Genomic DNA, 20,304 nt, shown 5'->3' with positions numbered 1-20,304 from the left:
GGGCTCCACCCCATGGAGACAAGCCCACCCCCTAAGCCACCCAGGACCATCCCACACAGACACATAAGCCATCCCACGCCTCTCCTCCCATTTGCCTTTAGCCAGTGCTCTCTCTGCTCTCCCTACCTACCCTCCCTCCCACATGCACAGTCCCCCTACCCCTGCCCCACACTGTCTCCAACCCTGAGGATCTGTGCTTCTGACTTGGTGGGCTCAGGGCCAGGGATGTCACCGGGTGTGTCTGGAGCCTGGATCAAGCTGGAAATTCCTTGAGAGCAGGAAATATCTCCTCCTGGCTCTGCCCCACCCCACCCCACCCCCACCCCCAGCCCAACACCTGGGATGGGGCTCCAGGCCATGTCAGGCCTGGGATGGTTGGATGAACTCAGACAGGAGAAGTAGAAATCAGCCCTGTTGGGCTCCCCTCCATTTCTCCATTAGGAGAACAGACCTGCTGTCACCATTCTAGGCGGACATCCACCTGCCAGCCCCCTCTGCTGCCCCATCCCCCAGCCTTTCCCTGAGAGGAGAAGTTAAGGCTCTCTGCGTTCTGATGAATCCTCACTTCAGGCCCAAAGGGTTGCAGCTCCCTTTGGGGGAGGGGTGGCTGGCCTCTTCTGAGTGCTTCAGGTCCTGCTATTGGGGGTTTGCCGGCTGCCACTAGGCAGGCCTGCTCTAAATTTCCCGCCCGCCTCCCTCCTTTCGCTCACCTCTCCGGGACTCAAGGGCATGGTCCTAAACACAATAGGAAATGTTCAATTTAGGGCATAACACTCATCCACAGGAAAGGTTAAAAGTCAGGGGCTGAAAATCAAAACCTGAGCATGAACTCTGCCATGTCTCAGTGAGACATGGGGCAGGAAATGGCCTTCACGCTTTTTATATCAGCCTGGGGATCTGTGAGCTGAGCCCTCCTCAGCCCTGCTACCTCCCGTGGTTCTGGGTTTCTGGAGTCAGTCTGTGGGGGGAAAACACCTGGATGTTCCCATGGGCCTGGGCCACGCATAACTAAGATACCAAATCTGGTACCCCCAAAGTAAGACATGATGCATTGAAAAGTCAAACAGCCACAAGCTGGGAGATAGTAATAAGCTTTTTAATGAGTTTCCATGCTTTGTGTGCAAAGACCAGTCAACTGACTGGGCCAGGCAGAGGTGCCACCGTCTTATAAGGATGAAACCCCCACCCCAGCCCTCCCTGCAGCCAACAGCAAAAATGCAGAGCAAAGGATCCTGGGGCTCCCACGGCCCTCTCCTGATAAAAGAACTATTCCTCACACAAAGCAAAGGATATGCTCCAAGGTCAACGAAGGATTAAAGTTTTATTAGAAAAAAAATTTTAAGGAGAAGCCAAGTGGTCTGAAATTAAGAGATCAGGTAAATTCCAGAGCAAGTGGCCCAAACAATAAAGTTGGCCCATGTGGGTGATTCCAGAGCTCTTTCCCAGGCTCCCTTTCGCTCGAAACTCCACAAACCAAATAAGACCTCCATCAGAGAAAATCAGACCTTCTGTTTGTATTCTACCCTTATTCAAATACTCAATGTCCCCCCAAAATACAAGGATGAGGGAAGTATGGATTACAGTCTTTTCAAAAAAATCAGGTCAGGTTAGGCTTTCCTCTTCTCTTTCCTCTCTGAGGCCACAAGCTCTCCTCCACCGAGTCTCAAATACCCTCCCCTTGGACCATCCTCACAAACACCCACTCCCAGGTGGGCTCCTTCAAGCAGCGCAGCGTCTCCAATGTCCCTGCTTCAGTCTTTGGGATCTCAAGAAACACAGATCGCTGCCATCACTCACCTGAACCAAGCATAGTGAGAAATGTAAACTAACCACATGAGCAAGGAAATCACAAAGCATATCACTCTTTGGAATGGACATGGACACTGGAAATGGCTATCTGGGATTACCCTCTGTCCACATATGCAAGCCACTGACACTCTCTGGGAATGTGGATATTAAGAAGAGGCTGTATTTATTGAGTGTTTCATTCATTGAAAAGTAGAGCAGTGAGGACACATGAACAAGATTCTGCTCTTTTTGTGGGGGGGGACTTGCATTGGGGAGTGGCTGAGTTCACAGATGCCTCACACCACTCTCCTGCCCCTCCCCCGACCCTTACCAGACCCCCTTTGTGCCCCCTGGAAATCCTGCCCACTTCCACTTTGTTCAAAGACAAAGGGTCCTCCAAAGTGCCCACTCTTATTCTCTTGGTGCTATTGGACAGGAGGTGATGAGAGATGGGTAGCCAGGGAATGAGTGGGGTGGAGGTAGAGCACAGAGGATGAGCTTTTTTTTGAGAGAGAGAGAAAGAGCAAATGGCAGGAGCGAGGGGCAGAGGGAGAGAGAGAATCCCAAGCAGGCTCCATGCTCAGCACGGAGCCCAATGCGGGCCTTGATCTCATGACCCTGAGATCATGACCTGAGCCGAAATCAAGAGTTGGATGCTCAACCGACTGAGCACCCCAAGGATGAGCTTTTGCATTAAAAAAAACACCAGAGACACAAAAATGTGTATACACACCCTCCACCATCACCACCAGAAAGGAAAGGCAGGCCCTCCTCCATTCCATCCCATTCTGCTCCAGGGCAGGAGGTGCCCAGTGGGACTCCCTTTCCTCCTCAGAGCAGATCTGGTGGCCCTTGGACCTGATTTTACCTCCACTCAAACTTGGTGGGATCCAGACCGTGGTGTGCCCAGCATGTAGCCCCTGCGGGACCCTCCAAGGCCAGGAGGCAGAGACTAGGGGAGTAATACACTAAGAAAGATCTTGGTCCTCCCAGGGTTGCAGGGGAACAATGTGCCCCCTGAGGACACATTCTGAAAGCATCAGAAGGACTGCATTGCCCAAAGAACTGCTCATAGGTTTTTCTATGTCTTGAGATCAAGTATGAATTCTCATGGCAAAATATCTTCTACCCAGTCAAGTTGTTTTTGAATCTTTTTTTTTAATCCCAAATAAAATAAAGTGGAAGATGCGGAATTCTTCCTATAAATCAAGTGAAAGAAACTTGTCCATCAGAAACCCCTCTCTCCACCTCAGCAGGGGGACACCACTTGCCTCAACAGGGACTCCAAACAGACTTCCCCAGTGGGACTTCTTGGGGACTGTCAGTTCAGGAATAGGCCAGAGGCAGATTTCCCCAGTCAATTGCCCCATCCAGGCTGTCGGGGAAAATGTCCTCCAACCAGAAGTCTGGGTTTTACTTCTGGGTTCTCACATAATGGGCCTGTATTAACTGTCCCATAAGAAGATCTGCCCAAGATTCTTGGAGACCAGAGACTATGGGATTTGTTTCTACCACAGTTCGAGGAGTTTCCTTTGTGTCATCTTCTGTGTCTTATTTCTGAAGTGTCTGACTAGCAAAGCAGGGTCAGTTAGAACCCCTCGTCCAGAAGCAGTCTGATGAGCCAGGATGTTTAGTCTGAAGGTACAACTGGGGTAAGACAATGGAAAGTATGTGAACTTCGGCATTCCCTAAACCTCAGTCTGAACGCTGGCCTAGCTGTGTGACCTCAGGAAAGGTACTTAACTTCCTTGGGCCTGGACTTCCTTATCTATAAAATCAAGATAATAATGCCGCTGCTGTGAGCAATGAATGAAATACACATATGATGTGCCTGACACTTAGCAGGTGCTTGTGGACAAAGGCTCCTCTCTCCTCCTCTCTCCCTTCGCCTCCACCCCACCCAGGCGTGGGGGCCCCAGATTGGCTCTGCTTTCGGCAAAGTCAAAGGAGAAATGCAAAGAGATGAAGCTGATCCTGTGAGAGTCAGAGAGGAAGTCAGCTCCACGGTCAGAATCACCTGACCCTCCTATCCCCTCTGCGCACATAAACCAATGGTTGTCTGCTTTAGTTCCTCTAGGAATCACCTGCGAGCTTGTTTAAACTCAGATCCCCGAGCTCTTCCATGGAACTTCTGCTTCAGTAGTTCTGGTTGGAGTCCAGGATCTACTAATTGAAGAAGTCCCCTCCACCTCCCATCTCTGGGGACCCTGACTTGGTGGTGGTGGTCCGTGCACCACACTTGCAGAAGCACTGAGATGGTCGGGGATTGAGGGAGGAGGGGGGGCGCTGGGGAAAACCACAAAGGAGGCAGGCATTCATTTATACTAGGAGAAAATTTTTACCATCAATATTTAATCACACACACTCAAAGAGAGTAGGAGCCATAACAGGAATTGTCCAAATACAAAAAAAAAAAAAAAATCCCAACCAACCACCAACCTAAACACCTCAGCCATTAGCTTCAGTCAACCTTTCCATCCTGACACGTGAAGAGTTGGGGGACACCCTGGGAATGCACAGTCTCTCAGATCAGTGAGGGGCCTCCCAGACCCCCAGTCTACTTGCCCCGCCACCCCCTCAGTGCTGAGGTGACACGCCCACCGCTCCTCTGAGGGCAAAGCAGAGGTGTACCCCCCATCGCCGTTCCCCAACCCGGCTCCCTTCCCAGAGGGTCTGGCACGCAGTCGGTACTTAGTAAATGTCTGCTAACCTGAAGGTAGTTGGGGAAGAAAGTGGCTGAGCAGCTTCTATCAAAAAGGGAGGGAGGGGAGACTCAATGGAGGTGTCAGTCATGCGCTCGAAGGGTAAGTCCTAACTGCAGTAAGAAGGAAACTGGAGAGTCAGTCTGGGTTCCCAGTCAGGGGAAATTCCTACACTGACCCTAGGGTCTCAGAGAGCAATGATTTTCCCTCCTGCTCCCCACCCCTGCCCCCGTCAGACCCACACCCTCTACGCAAACCGCACCGATCTGACACTGGAGCAGGTACCCACTACAGAAGGGGAGCAGAGGATGCCACTGCTGGTGGCCACGCCCCCCGGGCCACGGGGGACAGTGGCACTGAAGTCCCCACAGACCACGCCGCCCTGGGAACGGCTCACACCTGTGGAAGGAGACACTGAGTCAGAATTCTCTTCCCTCCCCGACGTGACATGACCCAGAATTTTTTGGAACCAATGATTTGCTTTCTTCACATTTGGCACGACCAGCAACATGAATCTTTACAACTCCAGGCAAATCCAAACCCATTGCCAACTGTTTCTGGAAGGAGTGTGTTTAGCCAACGGGATACCTAACTCTACTTGAACCAGACTAATGTTGAGATGTGTTTATACAGTCTTTGAGCAAAAACTGATGGTCACAGTGGAGGAATCATCTAGAAATACGGTTGCTGCAAGGATGAGAAGAACGGATAGACACTTAGCCTAGGGACTGCGTACATGTTGGATTATTAAAGATAAAGATTTAAGAGTTGCCTGCAGTGGCCCAAATGATCAGAATAAACATCTCATGTTTCTTATCAAAACATTGTGCCATTTGAGGAGTATTTTTTGTGTAACTGAAAGACTTGGGCTATTTTTGCAGAACCAATTAGGGGGGCAGAACTTGCCACCATCACTAGCTTAGGTTTCACACACGTTCCAGGTGGACCCGCGTAGGGGCCAAATATTTTGGACCACCCATTTGTGCAGATCCCAGAGACCTCAGCCCCTTTATCCCCCACACAGTGCCCCACAGACAGAGTCACCCATTAGATGCAACCCAGTATTAACACTCAAAAGAACGATGCCCATGATATACACCCAACTTACAGATATTGACGGAGCACACACCTTCACACAAGCTGCAGGGGAGAGAGAGAGAGCAAACATTCAGAACGGAGTTCCTCTGCTCCTGCTCGATCGGGCCTATTCTGCTCCATCCTGAGTGAGGGGAGCAGAGCTGAGGGGCTGGCGGCATGCTGCCTACCCACTACAGAGAGCATCAGCATTGCTCCTGCTCCCAGGGATCCCAAAAGGACAGGGGAATGTTAAGATTGCAGGACCCAAAGGGCCACTTTGTGCCTTGTTTGCTTCTCGGCCACGGAAGGTTGGTGTACTGAAAGGTGGACATGGGTTACAGTGGGGGTTATCCTCCTTGTCCCCTGGCTGGAAATTCCAGCACAGCCCAATAGAGGATGGGATCAGCCACTGCCTAACTGGGCACCTCTAGGTAGGAAAATGCTTGCCTCTCATTCTAATCGATCCATTTTTATCCCATGAGTTTACATGCTACCCCAGATATCCACATGACTTGATAATGCAGAGGGAGGCAGGAGGGTATGGTGGTTAAGAGTCTGGACTCTGGAGCCAAGCCTCCTGGGCACAAATCTGGCTGAGCCACTTACTAGCTGGGTGACCTTGGACAAGTCACCTAGGCTTTCCGTGCCTCAGTCTCCTCATTTCTGAAACGGGGATGATCATACCCACCTTCCAGGATTGTGGTAAGCTCTACGTTGCCAAGTGCCTACAAATAGAGCCTGGCACACAGTAAATGCACTGTGTTTGCTATTAACATTAGAAACATTTCGTTGATGGTGGGATATTTATATCACTGCAGTGGGCCCCCTCCTCCCTCACACCCACCTGAACTTTCAGTTCTATGTCTCCCTCTTTGTTAACCCCCAGCTTCAAACCTTACCCTCCAGGAAAGCTCTAGTCTGATTCCTTCTGCCTGATGCAGAGCACCTCTACGCACTACAGCTTTTCCGTGAGGATCTATGCTTTGGGCTCACTTTCCTGCCACGTGAATCTGACTCTACCACAGCCTTGGAACTGTGCCCTTCCAGAAGATTCTAGCCATCATCCTGCCTGTGGAGTCACAATGCTAGCAGCAGCTGTCTCCAAGTTGAGTGATGATGGCTGCTTTAATTTTCTTATTTTCTGCAATGAGAATTACTAGCGTAATCCAATTGAACTTATTAAGTGCCAAGAAGGGAAGATCTGTTAGAAGGTCAATGGCCACAATATGCAAGATGCCATACACTAAACCATCTTTTAAAATCTCATGTGTTGGGGTGCCTGGGTGGCTCAGTCGTTAAACGTCTGCCTTCTGCTCAGGTCATGATCCCGGGGTCCTGGGGTCAAGCCCCGCATCGGGCTCCCTGCTCCGCGGGAAGCCTGCTTCTCCCTCTCCCACTCCCCCTGCTTGTGTTCCCTCTCTCGCTGTCTCTGTCAAATAAATAAATTAAATCTTTAAAAAATGAAATAAAATCTCATGTGTTGGAGACAGTGCCTCATTCATTATATGGTGGAGTTATTAATACGCTAATGATGATGATGATTACAATGAAAGTAAGTTTCACGGCGCAAATGCCCAGTGCCTCACTGAATGTAGATGAGCAGGTTGAGGCTAAGTGTACAAAGGAGGAGGTAGACTCTGGTGGCCTGAGGACATGGACAGAAAAGTTTACCTGCTTTGGTCAAGCACAGCACAAATCCAGCAGCATGGCCGGCTGCCGTGGGTGCCACAAACGTCAGATTTCTAAAGCTAACCTGGTTAATAAGGAGCCTCTCCACAGTACAGCCCTGCCTGGCCACCCTGGATAGACAGATTCTTACTCTGATTGTAACCTGCTCCTACTTGTGCTTACTATGCACATTAACTCACTTAATCCTTGCAATAGCCTAAAGTGGTGGGTTTTATGATTACCTGTTTTACAGATTAGGAGGCTGAGGCATAAGGTTTCAGAGTTGGAAGTGGTAGAGCTGGGATTTGAGCCCAGGTGGTTTGGCTCCCAGCCTGTGATCTTAACCTTTATATTCTACTCCCCCCAGTCTGGCCTGCTCCTCCGTGATGGAACCCAGCTAGGAGGCAGTAATGATGCGGCCACCTCTAGGCTAGGGGCCCCGCCACTACCCCAGGTATAAATCCACATTGCTCCTTCCCTTGCTGACTTCACTGCCCCGGTTCTTGGCTCAAACTGTCAGCACAGCCTGATGTCTCCTGTCCCTTTCCCACCCCCTCAGCTCTTCTACCTCCTCCTCTGAGAAGCCCCCAACAGCCTCCCTGGGACACTAACCCTGGTCACCTGGAGGATGGATTTATGTCCAGCCCTGTCTTTCCCTGCTAAGCAAGGACGCTGAGCAGCTCATCTCCATTTGCTGGTCCTGAACATGGAACTACGGGGCTCCTTGACTGTGCACTCCAAATCAAATGGCCTTTAACAAATCTTCTGAATGATTCCAGCTTTTGCAACCCATTGAGATGTGATTGCAGAAACATCCTTTCAGCCAACAGGGTAAAGCAGTTGTCTTGGAACAAGCTTGAGGTGCCGCCAGAGGGGCAGTGTAGGAGGGCAAGGATCACTGGAACCCTAACCAGGAGATTGGTGTAATGTAAGCATAGCCACTACCTAGCTGTGACCTTGAACAAGTTCCTTCCCCTCTCTAGGCCTCAGTTTCCCTGTCTGAAAATGGGGAAATGGTTGGACTCCATGATTTCTAGAGCCTTTCTGGAGTCCTTCCTGGTTTGAGTGCTCTCTGCCTGGAGGATTATAGTCGAACGAGGCAGTCTTCAAGCCCTGAGTGGGGATGTGAAGTGACCCTGAGCCCCGTCCTCACCGGCTCTCCTCGCCCTCCAGCAGCTTGCAGTAAGTGGCGATCTCCACATCCAGGCCCAGCTTGGAGTTCATCACCTCCTGGTACTCCTTGAGCAGGCAGGCCATGTCCTGCTTGGCCTTCTGCAGGGCCTCCTCCAGCCCCGCCAGCTTGCACTTGGCATCACTGAGGGCCGCCTCGCCCTGCTGTTCCGCCTCTGCCACGGCACCCTCCAGCTTGTAGCGCTGTCAGGGAGGAGAGGAAGAAAGGAGTTTGAAGGGGGTGCAGGCTGTGGGAACGCTGGTGGGTCCCCCATGGCCTCAGTCAACTCCATTCAAAATGGTCAACTTGCAAATAAACTAAGCAGGGATATAATAGCCCTTTGGAGCTTTCTTCCTCCATTTTTGTACCACTTTATTGTAAAACCCAAGTGCCTGGTGAGCCGTTAGAGGGAGGGAATGTTAGCACTGGGACAGGGCTGGTAATAAGTAGTGATATTATCTTACGTTTGTTTACTGTTGTTAGTTTACAAGGCACTTTCACAGATGCTACCTTATTCGCCTCCGGTTACTCTCTGAGCTTGTGAGAACAGGCATGGTTATTCCCATTATGCAGATGAAGAAAATGAGACTCAGAGAAGCTGTGACTTGCCCTAAGCTACCAGTAATTAGTGACAAGCCCAGGTTTTCATAGGCCACTATAAGGGGTTCCATTCTCTGACCCACTCAGATCAGCATACTGGAAGGATTCCCCACGTAAACACCCAACATACTAACTGTAGCTCCTCCCTTCTGCCCCACTTAAAGCAGAAGGAACTCCTACAACTCAATAGCAAAAACAAAACCCTTAATAATCTGATTTTCAAAATGGGCTAAGAACTTAAAGAGACATTTCTCCGAAGAAGACATATAAATGGCCCACAGGTACATGCGAAGATACTCAGCATCACTCATCTCCAAGGAAATGAAAATCAACACCACAATGAGAATCACCTCACACCTGCCTGGTTGGCTATTATCAAAAAAAAACAAGCTAAGTGTTAGCGAGGATGTAGAAAATTGAACCGCTTGCAAACTGTTGGTGGGAATACAAAATGGTGCAGCTGCTATGGAAAACAGTGTGGAGGGTCCTCAAAAAATTAAAAATAGAACTACCCTATGATCTGGCAATCCCACTTCTGAGTATTTATCCAAAAAAATTAAAATCAGGATCTCAAAGAGATATTAACACTCCCATGTTCATTGCAGCGCTATTCACCACAGCCAAGACATGGAAACAACCTAAGTGTCTATCTACAGATGAACAGATAAAGAAAACGTGGTATAAACATACAATGGAATGCTATTCAGACTTAAAAAAAAAAAAGGAAATTCTGCAATATACCACAACATGGATGAATCTTGAATACATTATGCTAAGTGTAATAAGCCAGATACAGAAAGACAAGCTACCTGAGTCCACTTATATGAAATACCTAAAATAGTCAAATTTAAAAAAATTTTAAATTAAAATAAAAGAGTCAAATTTATAGAATCAAACAGTGGGACACTGGCTGCCAGGGGCGGAAGGAGGGAAAATACGGAGTTACTAATCAATGGTCATAAAGTCTCAGTTAAGTAAGATGAATAAGCTCTAGAGACCCACTGTACCACACTGTCAACAATCATGTATTATACCCTTAAAAAATGCATTATGAGGGTAGATCTCATATTAACAGTTCTTACCACAATGAAATAAATATTTTTAAAAGCGTATTAGCATGCAAGCGAGGATAACTTCCAATCTTCTCTAATTTCACTTCCAGGACCATTCCCATATTTTATCACCTCAGCTATGAATAGCAATGAATTAATTGTGATACATCTTACACAGTGTTTGAGAACCACGACACAGAAGGGAGAGGATAGAAATTGAGCCACAGGTATGTGAGAACTCAGGATTAGGACAGAGGTCGTATCACAAACCAGTGGATAAGGAATGGATTACATGATGTATTTTCTTACTCTCTGTAGGAACAAATTAGCTTAAACCTTACTCTTTGTATATACAAAAAATAAAGTCTAGACAGGTTAAAGACCTAAATGTGAAAGGTAAAACTATAAAACTAGTTGAAGACAAGAATGCAAAAGGATACCTCTATGACCTCAAACCTTCATAAGTATAAACCATTAAGGGAAGAGCTGATGGGTGTGGCCACACCCAGGTTAAAGATTTCTGTTCAGGAAAGCAAACAGACCAGTGACAGCCTGAGAGGAGATGAACTACAACATGCAGAACTGACAAAGGATTACGATCTAGACAGAATGGACAAAGAACTGCTGCAAATAGTCGAGAAAAAAGACAGGAATCACAATACAAAAATGGGCAGATAGGAATAGGCAGTGCTTAGAATGGGAAATGCAGATGAGTAAGTAAGCCTATGAGGAGACATTCGACATCACTAGTTAACCAGAGAAATGAAAATTTGAAAAACAACTTGTTGCTAGTTCACACCTACTAAAGCCACACGTATCGGAGTCTGATAATAGTGAGTTTAAGCAGAAGCCCCCACCTGTCTATGGTGGGACTGTGTGCCGGCACAGAGTTCTGAGGGTTCTTACAGGAAGTAATTCAGTGAATATCCTGCAACTCAACATTTCCACTTCTTGCTTTATACCTTCAAGACATCTCTCATGTAGATGTACATGGAAACATGTATACGTGTGTAAAAATATATAAAAAATGTTCATGATACAACTGGTTGTAGTAGCAAAGACTTGGAGGCAAACGGAGTGGCCATCCATAGGGGAATGGACAGGAAACTCTGGCTTATGAATATTAATGCATTCGATAGCATAGAAAAGATGAAACAGATCATTTAGAGCAACCTGCATGGATTTCAAAGACTTTGAACTGGCTATGGGAAGAATCAGATGAGAGTTATGGCGTAATGTCATTATGTAAATTTAAAACACCAAGAAGTTTATATAAATTTATTTTAAAGGATACATATGTATGTATGTGTGTATGTAAATATACGTATGGAAGAGGGACGTATATTAGCTGCATGAGAATGAGTCTGGGGATGGAGGAGAACGGAATAAAGATGAAGGAAAGAACACGCTGAATTGCAGAGATGCGCAGACGGTGGTCGTGTGCACTTTGAATAGAGTGGCATAGGATCAGTTCAGGTCTGTGCACCTCAAGTCCAACCAGAGAGGCGGGGAGAGAGACAGCAGGACATAACCTGCCCTAGACCACGTTATCTAAGGTATGTTAGAAGGAGAGAAGCAGTGAAGGGATAGGAAGGGAAATAACAGCAGAATTCAGAGAAGGTAGACAGACCTATCCTCCCCCTAAAATGTTTTGTGCAAACTTCAGGTGCAGGTGGTTAAAATCTAAGCCTCTCCAAAGATAGCAGCTGCCCGTCCAGGTAGGAGGAGAGCAGAGAGCAGATCAGAAGCAGCAGGTACACCGGCTGAGGTCTCAGCGCCCCCTGACCTGCTGCTTGGCATTCTCCATTTCCGCCGTCAGCCTCTGGATCAGGCGGTTCAGCTCGTTGAGCTCATCCTTGGTTCTGCGGAGGTCCTCACCCTGCTGGCTCACTGTGGCTTTCATCTCCTCGCACTGTGGGTTGGGGGACCAACATTGAGAGACAGCCGGTGGTTGTGACATTGTTGGAGGGGGTGCTGGGTTGTCACTGGAGAGTCAGCCCACTGTTCTTCGGCCACGGTCCCACTTCCTACACCTGCTCTGCTTGGGCCTATGCGGTAGCCCCTCTCAGTGCATGGGCACCTGTCCCGGGGAAGCTCCGGGTTCCGGCTATGCTCCCTGCCCAATGGGCAGCCCGGCCCTCCAGTTCACCTTGGTTTGGTACCAGGACTCAGCCTCGGCCCGGCTGCGGCTGGCAACATCGTCATACTGAGCCTTGATCTCGGCCACAACCGAGTCCATGCTGAGTTCCCGGCTATTGTCCATCTTGACCACCACCGAGGTGTCCGAGATTTGTGACTGAAGAAGGTAGATTTCCTGTAGGAGACAGCAACCAGTGCCCTCAGCTCCAAATCCCTCTCTGATTCCCATCGCTATAGGTAAAAAACAGTCCCCACCTGTAGCTTCAGGAAATAAACTGCAAAATTTCAGAGGGGAATTTTAAGAGAAAAGGGCTGGAATTTGGACCATGGCCTCAAGGCAGTGAGTAAGGTGGAATTCCATTAAAGCCTGGATCAACAGAGGCAGATTTCTAGGGATAGAGACAAAGGGGATCACTCCACCTGGGGCCCCAACAATCCAGATCAGCTCTAGCTATCTGTATAAATGTAATCAACAAGATAATGGACAGATTCAGATTCCTGGCTTTTCTAATTAAGTTTTCACACTACCGGAATTAATAAGATATTATTATCTCTATATATCCATACCTATATTCTCAAATCTCCACTTCATGTTGTCCTGTGTAGACAGGCAATGAATCCTAGTCTTTCAAATCATTTTAAAGGAAGGATATCACCCATTTCCATTTTGCAAGGAGGCCTGAGCAAGAGAAAATCTCCTCTGGTCACAGAAGGAGAGGTGTTTAGGTCCTAGAAGAGTTAGGGATGGACAACCCTCTCTAGAGCCAAGGGCCCGAGACAAGCCACAACCCAAAAAGCCTCCACCCTCTCCTCCCTCACTTGCTCTTCTGGAGATGGGAAGAAACTCACCTCCTCGTAGAGGGCCTGCAGGAAACCCATCTCCTCCCTCAGCGCCTCCACATTCGCCTCCAAGTCAGCCTTGCGCAGGTAGGCACAGTCTATGTCCTGGTGAACACACACGAGGAAAGGATAACAGGGTCACTCAGTGCCCCTGGACCTCTGCACTCTATAGGGGGCCCCAAGGCCATGTTCTGGCCCACTCTTCTCTATGACAGAAACATCCGTGGGACCACCTAGGAATAGGGAGTGAAGAGAAGTCTGACCCCTTACAGACTTTTTTCTGATTCCTCCAGAATTGGAGATCTTTCTGAAGTGGGTGGCCTAAAATCACAGCCTGAAATGGCAGACTGCTACCCCTGAGCCAGACTGGCCCATGGAGCGTGACCATGTGGTGGCCACAGAGCCATGAGCGCACGCCCCAGCAGGTCGTCCTTGGCACACAGGTCAGGCACCACCCAAGTCGCTGACTCTCAGGCGTGAGACCTCATGGTGCTGCTGTCTGGCTCTCTGTAGACTCCCTGCTTAACTCCCGTGGCCACTTGTAAATCAATGTCACTCTCATAGGGACATTGCTGACTAACTGGCCTCCATCTGTCAGTGGACTCGAGTGCCTGGCCACCACGACTAGACTGACACATCTTGGCGAGTCTCAGAGGCCCCCAGCATCCAAGATTTCATTCCTCCCATGTGGGAAGAGTCACTCACCTTCTTCAGCACCACAAACTCATTCTCAGCTGTGGTCCTGAGGGCCACCTCCTCTTCATACCTGAGGAGAGACACACAGGTGGAGAGGCCCTTGAGAAGGGGGCTTTGGACCGGCCAGAGAGCCCTAGGTTTTCAAGACAACTTGGTTCTATCCTTCACTTGCTGCGTGCCTTGGGAGAAGAGGCTTGGCCTCTTTGGACTTCTATTTTTCAGTCCCAAAGAACCCACCAAAAGGACACTGGTCATGGAGATCAAGTCCCTGGTTTCTGATCTAAGCTTGAACTAAAGTTGCTGCAAAACTCAGGCAAGTCATTGAATCTCTCTGCATCTTGGGTTAAATTGCCTGGTGTGCAGGAAGTTTCTCTGGACATATTTGTGGGATGAATGAAAGACAGACGCTCCACGGAGCGGGGTGGGGGGGGTCTTTCAACCCGAAAATTGTACAAAACATAAAGCTCCATGAAGCCATCCCCGTGACGTTCTCTTCCCCTCCCCCAACATCCAAGGACTTGACATCCTGGAAGCACCCCACTGTGCCCAGACTGCTGGGGAACATTTCCACCCCCCTCCTCAACAACCCTGCACATTCTCTTACTCCCGCGCATGAGGTCATTCCTGCAGCGGCCCTGCCCATCCGGCGGGAGAACCAGAGTTCTCACAGCACATTTCCCACAACTTTTTAATGACAGAGTAATTTGGGCTGCTATAAACCCTGAGCTGTGTAATTACTGGCCCTCACACCTCCTACACTGGGAGACAGACCTTGCCACCTGCAAACAGAATTGTGTCGGCATTTGCATCCCCTCAAGGAAAGCGTAAGCCCATCGCTGGGCCCATCTGGATGGGAAAACCTGATCTTCCAAGATCAGAACTCCAGTTATTTCCAGTTAGTATTACCAGGACTGATTATGTCAGAATCGCCCTTCTCTCTGTCCATATCTACCAGGTAAAGAGGAGCAAATTAGCAGTGACCTGGTGAGTTTAAACTAGGTAATGGCCAAACCAAACAAGTCAGGTTAAAACCAAAGATTTACATGGGCCTTTGAATTGCAGTGCCTTGCAGAACAAGAGCCTGGCGATTTATCTACAGAGTAAATAAAAGAATTATCCGAACTCATCGGATACCTTGAATGGCATCAGCCGAATCATCTTCGAGATATCTCCCCAGGGACCTTTCCTTTCCGCCCATCCTAGCACTGACTGCTCCCAAGTTCTTCCCTCCAGCCCAGTGATCTCTACCCTCCTGTTTCATCATTCCTCTCTCTCGATCTCCCCAGGATGTGGCGCACAAGAGCTGGGAGCCGAGACCAGATGGAGCAGGCTGAGAAAACAGAACCACCTGAGCAGTAGCCTGGAATGACCCTGACCTTCAGTGATCTCTGCCTCCTGGAGAGTTGGATGGACCCAGCCAAGACCTGCCCCACACCCATAACTACCCCCTGGCCAGGCCACACTCACTTCTTCTTGTAGCCCTCCATCACTTCCTGCACGTGGTTGAGCTCCGAGGCCAGCCTCCTGCTGTCGGCCTCCACGCACTTGGCCTCCCACCTCAGCGTCTCAAGGTAGCCTTGGAATAGGGGCTCCAGGTTGCTCTCACACCACTTGTGGTTCTGGTAGAACTGCCACTTGGTCTCCAGCAGCTTGTTCTGCTGCTCCAGGAAGCGCACCTGCCGCCAAGAGGGGAGGGAAAAGACTCAGGAGGAGCCCAGAGAGGTGCACAGGATCCCAGAGCCTTCTCTGCCCTTGGGGAGGGCCCCTGGCCTGCAGCAGCTTGACCTCCCCCCAAAGGCCAAATCATTTGGCAAAGCCTGAAAGTGCAGGTCACAAATGTTCCCCCAGTCGTGTTCCCTCACCCTATCCCCACCTTCCCGTAGAGCACACTATTTGTGATGTGTTTATTCTGCAGGAATGAAATAACATCTATCCTACAAAAACACCCCAGGCCATGGGGGGGTGCAAAAGTGGCCCCCAAAAGATGGTCACATCCTAATCCTTGGAACCTGGGAATAGGTTATGTTACATGGCAAAAGGGACCGTGCAGGCGGAATTTAGCTCATGGTGCTGAAGACCAGGAGATCTGGAATTATCCAGATGGCCCCAAGGGATCAAATGGGCCCTTTAAAGTGGATGAGGAAGGCAGAAGAGCAGAGAGGGGCACAGAAGGAGGAGGTGGAGGAGAGACTCAGAGCCTGACATGGTCTCTACCACGATCACCAGCTTTGGAGGTGGAGGGAGAAAGGGCCTGAGTCTAGGAATGCCAGTAGCCTCTAGAAACTGAGAACAAGCTCCGGCAGCAAGCCAGCAAGGGAAGAGGGACCTCAGTCCTACAATCCCATGGAACTCAATTCTGCCAAAAGCCTGCATGTCCCTGAAAACAGGCCTCCCCTAAGGCGGACACCTTGATGTTGGCCTCATGAGATAATAAATTTGTGTTGTTTTAAGCCACTCAGCTTTGGGCATTTTTATGGCAGTGATTTAAAAATGCACCCACCATACTCTCCCTCCCTCTGATCCTGGGGCATGAGAGCCCAGCTCGGGGGCCCTGAACCGGGAGTTAGGAGACCTCCCACTGCCTGACCCTGCCACTAACCAGGCCCCAGTGCCTCCTTCTCTCTGAGCCTCACGATAAACTGATGCAGCAGCAGAACCTCAGCAAGTGTACACGGGCAGGCCCCAGGCTCTTTCTACCCAGCGGGCAGGTTTTATTTGGCCAGCAAACTGTTTTACAGAAATCAAATTCATTGCCAACATTTAGTAATTGAGTAATTTCAGGCAAGAATCTGGATCTCCGTGACCTTGACAAACCAGAGGCTCAGGCAATGCCGGGCCTGGGTCTGGTGGTGAATCACAGCAGCTGCCCCTCCAGCAGGCATGCGTCTCAGCTTGGCTTCATTCGGGTCCTGCCAGGCCCCATGCCCTTGTCAGCCCTGCACTAGGTGATCTCCTCCCAAGCCCTAACCTTCTGGGAGCACAAGCCTGGTAGAAAGCAGCCCGCAATTGCCCACCATTGTGGGAAAAGAAACCAAACCCTAATTAACCAAAGGCATCTGCCCTGGGTGGCCCCATGCAGGCCCACTCTTGGGCTTGCCCACTATGCCGGCTTAAACCCATCTGGCCAATACACTTTGCACACCCAGAGTGTGATTCCGAGGAGGTGGGGGTGCTGCCGGCCACCCCAGGGGAGAGAAAGCCAGCCTGGGGCGGCAGTCTGAGTCTTTCTCCTCAGACCGGAAGCGACTGCTCACAACAGAGGCTGCATAGCTGGGTGCTGCCCAGAAGGCTGCGTGCAAAGGTCCTTGCACGCTCAGGGCCCTCACTGTGCTTTCGAGCAAATTAGACAAAGGGACCACTCCAGGCAGACGCAGGCTCCTGCTGGGGCGCACAGCCGGGTGAACAGAGCATGGGCTGGATTTCAAACACACCCCCCCCACACACTTGGTGCATGTCCTTGTGAAATTAACAGCTTGCACGATGTGCTGATGGCAGGGAAGAGCCAGCAGCATGTTAAGAATAGATGTATGGCACCGTCGCTTGCAGGGATGCCTATTCCTGATGGTGGCATTTGTCTGAGAGCAAAGCTCCCACGCACCGTCACCCTGTGTGCATCCAAAGTCCCTGGGTGTAGATATGCACACCATTCTGCCCTGGAGATGAGCCTTTCCTCCCCTGGACTTCAGTGGCTGTCCTCCCTCAGAGAGGCTCTCAGGGGGCACCACTGAGTCAGAGAAAACCAGAGCTCTGCATCCAACCAGAAGGTGGGCTCAGAGACTGCAACATCAGCAAAGTACAATTCAACAGCCCCTCTTGGGCTTTCCCCTGGAGTTTCTCGAGTCACTGTCTTTAATCTGTGTCAGTATTGGGTGGGGAGGGCGCCCCCAGCGGAAGTCCTGGGAACTCACACTCTGCCCCAGCGGAAGGAGCAGGAGAGGAGCTTCTGGCCCCTCCTCATCCTGGTTCCCCTCTCCACCCTGGGGATGGTGGCATCTCCTCTAGGAGTGGGGTCAGACACCAGCCTAGCAGACATGCCCATTCCCCTGTCCCTGCCACTGTGTGGTGGCTGAGATCCAGGAGATGGGGCCATGGACACGCTCTCAGCTCTTGCTGGGCAGGGAAGAAGCAGCAATCAACGCCCTGTTCTGTCTGGTGGCTTCACACCCATTACTGATTGCATTTGATTCTGCTGGTAACACCTGAAAACCAAGAGCCCAATTCAGTCATGTTCTCAAGGCCACGTGCTGATGAGTAGCAGACCTGGGACTCAGAGAACGTGAACCCAGCTCGTCACTGGTTTCCAAGCCGCTTGCCCGTTCCTGTGCCACAGCCCCAGGGAGCAGCCCGCAGACCCACCTTGTCGATGAAGGCAGCGAACTTATTGTTCAGGCACTTGATCTGCTCCTTCTCCTCGTGCTTCATGCACTGCGCATTGGGGTCGATCTCCAGGTTGAGGGGCGTGAGGAGGCTCTCGTTGACCGACACGCTGGTGATGCAGGGCGGGCTGGGCCCGCAGAGGCCCCCTACCCGGTAGCCGAAGCTGCCCCCGCTGCGCAGGGGCCATCCACAACTCACCGCCATGCGTGGGGACCCCACGGCATACAGGCTCTGGCTGCTGAAGCCCCCAAGGCGCCTGTAGCCAGGCCCCCCAGGAGTGCCCCCGCGGGAGCTCAGGGCACCAGCGCAGCTGCGGGCTGAGGGCTTGGGCAGGACCGCAGAGCAGGAGCTGAAGTTCCTGACCCCGACGCCGGAGCTGAAGCGGTAGGAACGGCTCGCCATGTCTTGGCCGTGCAGGGCAGCGCGGGCAAGGTGGAGAGGCCCGAAGCGTGCAGGTCTCAAGCTGGAGACCTGTAAGTGCCCCTGCCTTTTATGGGGCAGATGACAGGCCTCCCAACAACATAAAAGGCAGGAGAAAGTTATTAATGCCATTTATGAGCGTGGGAATCTCCCACTAGGCAGACCGAGAAGCAAAGCTGAAACTTGTCTCCTTTAATAAGCATGTGGAAGAGACCCCGCGTCACAATAAACCTGTCCCCTGGTGCCTTTTCGGTCCCACAGGCCTAGACAAGGCCCTTCAGCCCCTAATTCACCTCCCACCCTGTGAGTCCACCTGCCATCATTATCCCACACGGGCAAGTGGGGGCTTGGGCCAGCCCATCCCTGAGATGCCAAGGGTCCCGTGTCCCATAAGGTTGACGGGCCCATCCTCCCAGGCAGATTACACGTTTCCCTCCGTGAGGCCGCAAGGATGCCTGGCTCATCTTTCCAGGGTGAGCACATGCAGAGTGAACTCTTCCAGCCTCCCCTGTTACTGCGTCTCCTACATTCTGTCTCAGAGTCGAGTCACTGGGGATGGTACAGACCCCTTGGTGCAGAAAGCACACCTTATCTACTTTCGTAGCCTTCACGGCAACCAACACATATTAGGTCTGCAGGAAGCATTGCTGGAATTGAACAGACTGGGCACAGGAAGGAAGGGTCAGTATCTGGAGAGCGTCTTCATCTAGGCCACAAATACTGATTGATCCCTCCACTGTGTGCCAGGCCCAGGAGCTGTCCCCCCGAGGAGGTGCCTTCATTCACAGGCAAGTGCTGAGGTCCCACCGGAACAAGGCCCTAATCTAGATGCCAAGGGAAACAGAGCTGGGCAGAGCTTGCCCTTGAAGAACCTGGGTCCCCTGGGGACACCAGACAGGGGCAGGAAAGATCCATGGCAAGAGAGAGAAAGACGACTGATCAGGTAAAGGGGATGTTCTTGGCTTTCCCAGGAGGGCCACTCATGGCAGGTGGAATGTCGCAAAGGAGGTGAGACCTGAGGCAGGGCCTAGAAGATGACAGGATGTGGCAGAGAGAATAGAAGCGGGGGTACCAGGAGAGCCAGTGAGCAGGCCTGGAAACCAGAGAGATTGCCTGGTTCCTGAGATCCTCTGCCAAACCAAGCTCTCGGCCAGGGCGCCTCACCCTCAGCCTCCCACCCTGATGTCACACCCCAGAGGGGCAGGATGGAGATGGGCCCCGGGGGGGAAAACCACTGCCTGCAGCCCCAACTATAATGATGCCTAAGCCTCCAGCAATCCAGTCCTCTGAGTAGAGCTGTCATTACAGAGAATCTCTGCCTATGAAGACAAGAACCAGGAATGGTCTTCCAGAAGTCCCTCTTGGGGGAACAGGCTTGGGGAGGGGGCATAAGAAAGAGCCACACAGAACAAGAGAGAATGGGGAGGGTCTTTCTGCTCGCTCTCTCTCTCTCTCATGCACGCACGCACACCTCACAGCAGGAGGACACAGAGGACAGAATCGCACTCTATGTGGGGAGCACAAAGATGGATGCAGAGGGAGCAGGACCTGCCCCAGGAGCACCGGTCTGAGAAGAGGCCCCTGTTCCCACACCTGGAGGACAGAGCTCCGAGGCTGAACCAAGTCACAGGATGGGCTGGGGAGACACCCCATCAACTGACTCCCTGCAGGGCCAACTTGCCCCAGCCTTTTGCTCCCGTGGCCACAGAAGCACAAATCCCACACTAACCCTAACTGGCAGGAAGGGGAGTTGGGTGAAGCTGAGAGAGCCCCT

The 20,304-nt window shown here is 50.9% G+C and overlaps 1 protein-coding gene across 1 annotated transcript; it reads right to left on the bottom strand.

Moving 5' to 3' along the window:
- Positions 1-4,201: 4,201 nt before the first annotated feature.
- On the bottom strand, positions 4,202-18,512 carry LOC102728045 (keratin, type II cuticular Hb5). Its single transcript, XM_081821730.1, has 9 exons — positions 18,090-18,512; positions 15,201-15,409; positions 13,743-13,803; positions 13,047-13,142; positions 12,208-12,372; positions 11,845-11,970; positions 8,389-8,609; positions 5,599-5,630; positions 4,202-4,889 (listed from the first exon to the last, which is right to left on the bottom strand). Exons 1-9 carry the CDS (start codon positions 18,510-18,512, stop codon positions 4,738-4,740), a joined length of 1,485 nt encoding a protein of 494 aa, XP_081677856.1. The 3' UTR covers positions 4,202-4,737.
- Positions 18,513-20,304: the final 1,792 nt, after the last annotated feature.

Source organism: Leptonychotes weddellii, chromosome 5, assembly GCF_054177405.1.
Source record: "Leptonychotes weddellii isolate Sample4059 chromosome 5, ASM5417740v2, whole genome shotgun sequence".
Taxonomy (NCBI): domain Eukaryota; kingdom Metazoa; phylum Chordata; class Mammalia; order Carnivora; family Phocidae; genus Leptonychotes; species Leptonychotes weddellii.
This window is presented reverse-complemented; position numbering and strand designations above follow the sequence as displayed.

Excerpts from the sequence above, each read along its gene's own strand:
- LOC102728045 (XM_081821730.1), bottom strand. The coding sequence starts at position 18,512 with ATGGCGAGCCGTTCCTACCGCTTCAGCTCCGGCGTCGGGGTCAGGAAC. Across the intron at positions 13,804-15,200 it reads ATGGAGGGCTACAAGAAGAA|GTATGAAGAGGAGGTGGCCC; the intron begins GTGAGTGTGGCC and ends GTCTCTCCTCAG. Across the intron at positions 8,610-11,844 it reads TGGAGAATGCCAAGCAGCAG|CGCTACAAGCTGGAGGGTGC; the intron begins GTCAGGGGGCGC and ends CCTCCCTGACAG.